Raw genomic sequence first — 10,477 nt, 5'->3', positions numbered from 1 at the left:
CAGATCTACCGCTTCTTAGACTTGCTTTAAATGCGAATGACAGATCTATAACTCACATTTCTATGTTAATTTTTGTCAGGTCGCCCAAAAAGTGACACAGTGTAGCTTTAAAATAAATTGGTGTTATCCGTGTATTAATAAAAGATTGCGATGTTGATCAAATATATTATTGAACATGCTGTACACCTGCATTGCTTGCTGTTTGGGGTTTTAGGCTGGGTTTCTGTACAGCACTTTGTGACATCAGCTGATGTAAGAAGGGCTTTATAAATACATTTGATTGATTGTAGGAGCTTGACACAAAGTTCCTCTACCTGCTGCAATTTTGCGTCCATGTGAGCAATTTAACACCCGCCAGCCAAATCTCATTGGTTTATCGCTGACAATAATGGCCCTCTTTGCGGCTTTACGATTGGATGCGTGTGCTTTCAATCACTCTCCCCTCCTCTAAAAGGAAATCTAACATTTTTAACATCATTCTCATGAACTGAACATTGTAACAGAGAGTGGAAAAGATGAATTTGTTGTCTGTAGTTGTGACAGTAGTTGTGAATTGTTTACATTCTAGATAGAGCATCAGCCATTGCTTTGTTTGAATTTCCCGTGTAAACAAACCTTCATGTGTAACTTATGCTTCTACAATATACTCATCTAAATCTACCTCATGTTAATGTCTTTTACTACCCTGCTACATAATATTATATATATATCTTCTAGTACCATTCTGTTTGTTTTGCTAAATGCCACTGAATGAAGAAGTGTCTCCATATAAGCATTTCGCTACACTCGCAATAACATCTGCTAACCATGTGTATGTGACCAATAACATTTGATTTGATATGCTGAGAAAATAAAGATGGTCTGTTTGGGACAGGCACAAAGGAACACAGGACAACTGGCAATGCTTTTCTTTTCCCTGCTAGAAAATGCAGCCACTCCTTGCTATATCTGTTTCATATGCCCCGGGGATATACCTACACTATGTAAATGACTTATACTGACTATGTACATTGTAACGATTTGCATGTGTGCAATATAAAGTTGTACTGTATGTAGCCTTGGCTCATCGTCTTTATGGAACGCTTTTGACAGTTTTCTCCTAAACCACGCCTTTACTCCTGCATCCTGGTATTGTATTGGTTAAGGAGCAGGTCGCCTAGGCCCTTACTGGTTGTTTTTTTCATAGGGTCCCAAACAGCTTTGAGATTTGGCATATTTGCTTACTGTCTAGCAGCAAAATGGCGACTGTCATTCAGAATCCTCTCAAATCGTAAGTAATTCTCTAAATGCTATATTCTATACCAAGAAAACGTTTTCACTGGCATGCAATGGTTGCGTTCAGTAAAGTAGAAAAGGACCACAAATTGAGTGGAATAATGCAATTTGCTATTTTGATGTTATATGATGTTTATAAACATATCACACCGTGCACGTTAGGACAAATATGCGTCGTTTTGTTCGTATTTATTGGCTTCTACACGAATGTTTTCGGAGTACAAAGCATATCATGCGCACGCTTTTAAGAAAATATTTGTCTATGCATAAAACAACAATGTTCTCGTGCGCTCCGATTTAACGCTGTGTGGACAAGTCAATTGTGGAGTTTCTTTTCTTTTTGCAAAAGTTCTTTCATATTTGGCTACATTTATAGACTAAGAAGCTTAGAATAAGTGTTTGTTGATCTTTCACATTTACTATTCCATTGTCCTGGTCCGTTTTATTACTTGGAATTAATGTCAACCAACAAGCGCTTTTGGTGCGCTCGCTTATTGAGAGACAGCCTACCCATCACTCAAAGAGGTATAATGTGGGTTTATTTTCCCACTGAAACACATATGGAGTACCCTGATAGCCTGTCATTTTTGCAACACTTGTGAGTGTCTATCATTTCAGTATGCATCGGACAGCTTTTTACTGTCTGCGACAAATTTACAGAGCGAGAGGTCCGATCAGGCTGAGCGGGCATAAGCCGTGTCGGCGAAGGGAAACTACAGTATTTACAATCAGTGCCATCAAGGATCGCTTTCTAGGATCCGCGTATAGGCCTAGTTGTGTAATGTGATGAATAACAAGTCTGACTGTGTGTGTCAATATTGTCAACACTGTTTTGGACTCTTCTCTCGTCATTGCTGCTCTCCTGTAGTCATTGCGGCTCTCCTGTAGTCACTGCTGCTCTCCTGTAGTCATTGTTTCCCTCCTGTAGTCACTGCTGCTCTCCTGTAGTCACTGCTGCTCTCCTGTAGTCACTGCTGCTCTCCTGTAGTCATTGCTGCTCTCCTGTAGTCACTGCTGCTCTCCTGTAGTCATTGTTTCTCTCCTGTAGTCATTGCTGCTCTCCTGTAGTCATTGCTGCTCTCCTGTAGTCATTGCTGCTCTCCTGTAGTCACTGTTGCTCTCCTGTAGTCATTGCTGCTCTCCTGTAGTCACTGCTGCTCTCCTGTAGTCATTGTTTCTCTCCTGTAGTCATTGCTGCTCTCCTGTAGTCATTGCTGCTCTCCTGTAGTCATTGCTGCTCTCCTGTAGTCACTGTTGCTCTCCTGTAGTCATTGCTGCTCTCCTGTAGTCACTGCTGCTCTCCTGTAGTCATTGTTTCCCTCCTGTAGTCACTGCTGCTCTCCTGTAGTCACTGCTGCTCTCCTGTAGTCACTGCTGCTCTCCTGTAGTCATTGTTTCTCTCCTGTAGTCATTGTTTCTCTCCTGTAGTCACTGCTGCTCTCCTGTGGTCATTGTTTCCCTCCTGTAGTCACTGCTGCTCGGTGTAGTCATTGTTTCTCTCCTGTAGTCATTGTTTCCCTCCTGTAGTCACTGCTGCCTGCTGCCTGAATATAACCTTGTCTCTGTGTAAAGGCCTTACAGCTATATCTGTCTGTGAGAATTGACATGGATCTATTCACAGTATGACTCTGTCCCAAATGGAACCATATTCCCTATATAGTGCACTACTTTTAACACCCTTTTTATGGAACAGGGAGCCATTTGGGACACAATCAGACTCTCCCTGGTAGACATAGACTATCAGGAGATATTTACCCACATTTGCAGTGGAATGTAGTGAAGGGCTCTGGCACAGAGTTATGACACAGCTTATTGTTGGGGTGGTAGTCATGAGAACAAGCTGCATTCCAGGTCTTCACTGAATAAGCTACGTTGTTTGGTCTAACAGATGGTCCTTCACTAACAGCAGAGCAACCAGACACAGTGCAGTCAACATGTTTGTGTCTGGATATAGGCTGAAATATGCATTCAGTTACACAAGATAGCCGACTTCCTTATGATGCCACTCATAGTCTCTTGGCTGTTACCATTCAATGGAGTAGCTGGCCAGTGGACAGACTGTATTCCAGTCTGTCTATATCGTGTTATTTAACCTGTCCCAGTCTGTAGCCCAGTCTATCTACATCATGTTATTTAACTTGTCCCAGTCTGTCTACATCATGTTATTGAACCTGTCCCAGTCTGTAGCCCAGTCTGTCTACATCATGTTATTTAACTTGTCCCAGTCTGTCTACATCATATTATTGAACCTGTCCCAGTCTGTAGCCCAGTCTGTCTACATCATGTTATTTAACTTGTCCCAGTCTGTCTACATCATATTATTGAACCTGTCCCAGTCTGTAGCCCAGTCTGTCTACATCATGTTATTTAACTTGTCCCAGTCTGTCTACATCATATTATTGAACCTGTCCCAGTCTGTAGCCCAGTCTGTCTACATCATGTTATTTAACTTGTCCCAGTCGGTCTATATCATATTATTTAACCTGTCCCAGTCGGTCTATATCATATTATTTAACCTGTCCCAGTCTGTCTATATCATATTATTGAACCTGTCCCAGTCTGTAGCCCAGTCTGTCTACATCATGTTATTTAACTTGTCCCAGTCTGTCTACATCATATTATTGAACCTGTCCCAGTCTGTAGCCCAGTCTGTCTACATCATGTTATTTAACTTGTCCCAGTCTGTCTACATCATATTATTGAACCTGTCCCAGTCTGTAGCCCAGTCTGTCTACATCATGTTATTTAACTTGTCCCAGTCGGTCTATATCATATTATTTAACCTGTCCCAGTCGGTCTATATCATATTATTTAACCTGTCCCAGTCTGTCTATATCATATTATTTAACCTGTCCCAGTCTGTCTATATCATATTATTGAACCTGTCCCAGTCTGTCTATATCATATTAATAACCTGTCCCAGTCTGTCTATATCATATTATTAACCTGTCCCAGTCTGTCTATATCATATTATTAACCTGTCCCAGTCTGTCTGTATCGTAGGCCTATTATTAACTATTTCAGAAAATCATTCAGTGGGGAATTCAGTTACAGCAGGAAGGAAAGTAACTTTTGTTTGCATTGTGTCAGAGGGAAAGAGAGAGTCTGGTTTGACATACAGTGATATATATACAGTTCCTTCGGAAAGTATTCAGACCCCTTGACCTTTCCACATTTTGTTACGTTACAGCATTATTCTAAAATGAATTAAATATGTAAAAATACTCAGCAATACACACACAATACCCCATAATGACAAAGCGAAAACAGGTTTTTAGAATTTACATAAGTATTCAGACCCTTTGCTCTAAGACTCGAAATTGAGCTCAGGTGCATCCTGTTTCCATTGATCATCCTTGAGATGTTTCTACAACTTGATTGGAGTCCACCTGTGCTAAATTAAATTGATTGGACATGATTTGGAAAGGCACACACCTGTCTATATAAGGTCCCACAGTTGACAGTGCATGTCAGAGCAAAAACCAAGTCATGAGGTCGAAGGAATTGTCCATAGAGCTCCGAGACAGGATTGTGTCGAGGAACAGATCTGGGGAAGGGTACCAAAACATTTCTGCAGCATTGAAGGTCCCCAAGAATACAGTGGCCTCCATCATTCTTAAATGTAAGAAGTTTGGAACCACCAAGACTCTTCCTACAGCTGGTCGCCCGGCCAAACTGAGCAATCGGAAGAGAAGGGCCTTGGTCAGGGAGGTGACCAAGAACCCAATGGTCACTGACAGAGCTCTAGAGTTCCTCTGTGGAGATGGGAGAACCTTCCGGAAAGACAACCATCTCTGCAGCACTCCACCAATCAGGCCTTTATGGTAGAGTGGCCAGACAGAAGCCACTCCTCATTAAAAGGCAAATGACAGCCCACTTGGAGTTTGCCAAAGGCACCTAAAGACTCTCAGACCATAAGAAACAAGATTCTCTGGTCTGATTAAAACCAAGATTGAACTCTTTGGCCTGAATGCCAAGCGTCACGACTGGAGAAAACCAGGCACCATTTCTACAGTGAAGCATGGTGGTGGCAGCATCATGCTGTGGGGATGTTTTCAACTGCAGGGACTTGGAGACTAGTCAGGATCGAGGGAAAGATGAACGGAGCAAAGTACAGAGAGATCCTTGATGAAAACCTGCTCCGGACCACACAGGACCTCAGACTGAGGCGAAGGTTCACCTTCCAACAGGACAACGACCCTAAGTACACAGCAACGCTCCCCATCCAACCTGACAGAGCTTGAGAGGATCTGCAGAGAAGAATGGGAGAAACTCCCCAAATACAGGTGTGCCAAGCTTGTAGCGTCATACCGAAGAAGACTCAAGGCTGTAATCACTGCCAAAGGCGCTTCAACAAAGTACTGAGTAAAGGGTCTGAATACTTATGGAAATGTGATATATATATATTTTTTAAATTTCATTCTTTTAAATTAATACATTTGAAACAATTTTTAAACCCCTGTTTTTGATTTGTCATTATGGGGTATTGTGTGTAGATTGATGAGGAAAATAAAAACAATTTAATCCATTTTAGAATAAGGCTGTAACCTAACAATGTGGAAAAAGTCAAAGGGTCTGAATACTTTCCAAAGGCAATGTGTATATATAAATCAGATATTAGAATATATCTTCTTGGTGCTGGAGCCTTATCACATTAGGTTGAGTGGTTTCCCTCTGACTGTTTTGATTCTATGAGAGGTGTTGGGTTTGCACTTAGCCGGTAACAACAGCCCTTTTCTATTGATAAGAGCTATTCTGGCCTTCTTCCTGGTTTGGGACAGTGGGAGGTTTGTTATCCATGGCTTTGGTCTCCTGATCTCTGCATAAATTAAAACACTTTTTAATTTTTTTTTTTTTTTAAATATGCACTATGCAGAAATCGTACTGCCATTTGTAATTTCAGTTTAATGTGACTAAACAAGCTAGTACATTGTAGAGAATCATTGTACCATCTAAACCGCTGGGAAATATATTTTCCATAACCCCAAAAATATTGTATTTTCAACTGTTTTGAGGCTGGTGTACAAAACCGAAGTAAAAGATGCAAAAAAATGAAACGTAAGAACGGGAAGCATAGAAATTGCACACATAGAACAGATCTACCGCGTCTTAGACTTGCTTTCAATGAGAATGACAGATCTATAACTCAGTGGCATATTGCAGCTTTAACAAGAGGGAATGCATGTATCACAGGAGGCTGCTGACGGCTCATAATAATGTCCGGAACGGAGCCAATGGAATGGCATCAAACACCTGGAAACCATGGAAACCCTGTGTCTGATGTATTTGATACCGTTTCACGAATTCCACTCCAGTCATTACCACAAGCCCATCCTCCCCAATTAAGGTGCCATCCTGTGGCATGTGTATACTTAAAATCCATGCTTAGGAGATGGACAGATGAGAAGGAAATGTGTGTTCCGTTGATAGGAGCTATTCTGGCCTTCTTCCTGGTTTGAGACAGTGGGTGGTTCATTATCCATGGCTTGTTTCCTGTTCTCTGCATAAAATAAAACAATTTTTATACGATTCTAAGAGTGTTCCAAACGTCAAATGTAAATGTTGTTCCAAACGTCAAATTTCAATTTCAAGGTTAAGTTTAGGCATTAACTTCAAATGTTTTAGGTCAGGATTAAGTTAGAAGGACCTGATAGAGAGAGGAGAGGATGGATGGTACGGGACAGTAGAGAGAGAGTGGGAAAGAGAGAGAGAAAGGGAGAGAGACTGTATGTAGCCGTAATATGACATGTGAAATGTCTCTATTCCTTTAAAATGTTTGTTTACTGTTCACTTCTAATTGTTTATTTACATTTTGTTTATTATCAGCAAAAAAATAAATTTCCCTTTTTCAGGACCCAGGACCCAAAGATACTTTGTAAAAATCCAATGAACTTCACAGATTTTCATTGTAAAGTGTTTAAACACTGTTTCCCATGCTTGTTCAATGAACCATAAACAATTAATGAACATGCACCTGTGGAATGGTCGTTAAGACACTAACAGCTTACAGACGGTAGACAATTAAGGTCACAGTTATGAAAACTTAGGACACTAAAGAGGCCTTCCTACTGACTCTGAAAAACACCAAAAGAAAGATGCCCAGGGTCCCTGCTCATCTGCGTGAACGTGCCTTAGGCATGCTGCAAGGAGGCATGAGTACTGCAGATGTGGCCAGGGCAATAAATTGCAATGTCCGTACTGTGAGACGCTTAAGACATTGCTACAGGGAGACAGGCTGGACAGCTGTTCGCCCTCGCAGTGGCAGACCACGTGTAACAACACCTGTACAGGGTCGGTACATCCGAACATCACACCTGCGGGACAGGTACAGGATGGCAACAACAACTGCCAGAGTTACACGAGGAACGCACAATCCCTCCATCAGTGCTCAGACTGTCCGCAACAGGTTGAGAAAGGCTGGAGTGAGGGCTTGTAGGCCTGTTGTAAGGCAGGTCCTCACCAGACATCACCGGCAACAATGTCGCCTATGGGCACAAACCCACCGTCCCTGGACCAGACAGGACTGGCAAAAAGTGCTCTTCACTGATGAGTTGCGGTTTTGTCTCACCAGGGGTGATGGTCGGATTCACATTTATCGTCGAAGGAATGAGTGTTACACCGAGGCCTGTACTCTGGAGCGAGATCGATTTGGAGGTGGAGGGTTTGTCATGGTCTGGGACGGTGTGTCACAGCATCATCGGACTGAGCTTGTTGTCATTGCAGGCAATCTCAACGCTGTGCGTTACAGGGGAAGACATCCTCCTCCCTCATCTGGTGCCCTTCCTGCAGGCTCATCCTGACATGACCCTCCAGCATGACAATGCCACCAGCCACACTGCTCGTTCTGTGCCTGATTTCCTGCAAGACAGGAATGTCAGTGTTCTGCCATGGCCAGCGAAGAGCCTGGATCTCAATCCCATTGAGCGCGTCTGGGACAGGTTGGATCGGAGGGTGAGGGCTAGGACCATTCCCCCCAGAAATGTCTGGGAACTTGCAGGTGCCTTGGTGGAAGAGTGGGGTAATATCTCACAGGAAGAACTGGCACATCTGGTGCAGTCCACGAGGAGGAGATGCACTGCAGTACTTAATGCAGCTGGTGGCCACACCAGATACTGACTGTTACTTTTGATTTTGACCCCCCTTTTTGTTCAGGGACTCATTATTCAATTTCTGTTAGTCACATGTCTGTTGAACTTGTTCAGTTTATGTCTCAGTTGTTGAATCTTGTTATGTGCATACAAATATTTACGCATGTTAATTAAGTTTGCTGAAAATTAACGCAGTTGATAGTGAGAGGAGGTTTCTTTTTTTGCTGAGTTTATTTCACTTAATTTGGCATATGTTTTCCATGCCAAAAAGCTCTTTGAATTTATTTGAATAGAGAGAGAGGGAGAGAGAGAGAGAGAGAGAGAGAGAGAGAGAGAGAGAGAGAGAGAGAGAGGGAGACAGAGAGAGGGCAAGATATAGAGAGAGAGAGAGAGAGAGAGAGAGAGAGAGAGAGAGAGAGAGAGAGAGAGAGAGAGAGAGAGAGAGAGAGAGAGAGAGAGAGAGAGAGAGAGAGAGAGAGAGAGAGAGAGAGAGAGAAAGGAGGAAAGCCCTTTTTGCTCACCAGGACCCCCTTCCTCCCCTAAACACACACACGCACGCACGCACGCACGCACGCACGCACGCACACACACACACACACACACACACACACACACACACAGCCACGGAGGGTCGATCCAAAACAACAAGGGCTCACAAGGACAGGGCCAACTCCTCCCACTACAGAGACATGTGTCCTATTGGTCCCAACCTATATTAGTATAATAAGACAGTCCCAGGGAAAGGTCTGTAGTGGAACAGCAGGATGACAACAGCAGTGGACTGGATCTTCTCCTATCTATTTAGTCTAAGCATTTTAATAAGATGTTCAAATGTAAGTTTGTAACGATGTAATTACCAACGAGTAAGGCTATTCTCTGTCAGAATGAGTTGAGTTATTACCAATTTAACTAACTGATATTGAACAGGGCATCTGGAAGGATGTTGTGTTTGAGCCTGGTGTGTCTGGGATTAGGGAAGCACATGTTGTAACATAACAGACAAGACATTCATATCCTCCGGGTGATGTAGATGTACATTAACCAGGAGATCACAGCCTGTCTGATAGAGCTGCTGCTGTCTCTGAAGAATAGCATGAATCAGCATATTTCATCATCATTTTATACATTTTTATTTAACCTTTATTTTAACTAGACAAGTCAGTTAAAAAACAAATTCTTATTTTACAATGACGGCCTACCCCCGGGCCAAACCCGGACGACGCTTAGCCAATTGTGCCCCGCCATATGGGACTATCAATCACGGCCGGTTGTGATACAGCCTGGAACTGAACCAGGGTCTGTAGTGACGCCTCTAGCACTGAGATGCTGTGCCTTAGACCCACTGCACCACTCGGGAAGCAACTAAACACATCGTAAAACACATCGTGTAGCGTCTCAGACTTAACCACGATTCACATTTATTTGATCTGATCTCCTGTCTAAAACTGAATTATAGATGTTATTTATGTTATTCATGTTTATTTAACCTTCATTGTCAGTCTTCTGAGGTTTGAAAGAGACCTTGACTCCACAACCTTTCTCAGTGTGAGAATGTTGATCTAGGATCTGTCCATATAAGGGGAATATATTGCTTATATTCCATAACAACGCAGCTTGCAGAACAACACCATTACCCACAAAGACAGTTGGCCACAATGGCCTATTTTTGCAGGGTCGTGTGCAGTGCACTCACTGAGAATGTTTGTCTCCATGATTTGAACTGTGAGGTTAGAGGGAATATCCATGAGGGATATAGAGGTGGTCAGAGGAGGCTCTCAGTGTGTAGATTAGGGCGCGGGCTGTGCAGAGGGGAAATGTTTTGGAGAACGGGTGTGTGTTTTGGCGTGAGAGGGGGGCTCTGTGTGTGCGTGTACATGGTGTGTGTGTGTCCCAAATGTGCCTCCGTCTGTTTGTGGATGTGTGTGTGTCTGGCCTACAGAAGTTTGGCCTACGCCCCCATTTTGCATGAGAGGGAGAGGGAGCTAGAGTGAGTGATGGGGGAATTGTCTGTCTGGGGTGAATTTGCTGTGTGCTTTCAGTCCAACCTGCATTCTAAACACTGGAACAGCTGTGGGTAGGCTGAATGTATCAGGGGAGAGGTAGAGGGGGAGGGG

General features: G+C 43.0%; 1 protein-coding gene across 2 annotated transcripts in view; it reads left to right on the top strand.

Moving 5' to 3' along the window:
• The first annotated feature begins 1,160 nt into the window (after positions 1-1,160).
• Positions 1,161-10,477, top strand: part of LOC129825524 (zinc finger protein DPF3-like) — a 68,707-nt gene continuing 59,390 nt past the window's right edge. For both annotated transcript variants that reach the window (XM_055885687.1, XM_055885686.1), the window contains exon 1: positions 1,161-1,270. In XM_055885687.1, the coding sequence (XP_055741662.1) occupies positions 1,239-1,270 (32 nt within the window). In that variant the 5' untranslated portion in view covers positions 1,161-1,238. The remainder of the gene's footprint in view (positions 1,271-10,477) is intronic.

The sequence above is a fragment of the Salvelinus fontinalis genome, chromosome 27 (genome assembly GCF_029448725.1).
Source record: "Salvelinus fontinalis isolate EN_2023a chromosome 27, ASM2944872v1, whole genome shotgun sequence".
Lineage (NCBI taxonomy): Eukaryota > Metazoa > Chordata > Actinopteri > Salmoniformes > Salmonidae > Salvelinus > Salvelinus fontinalis.
This window is presented reverse-complemented; position numbering and strand designations above follow the sequence as displayed.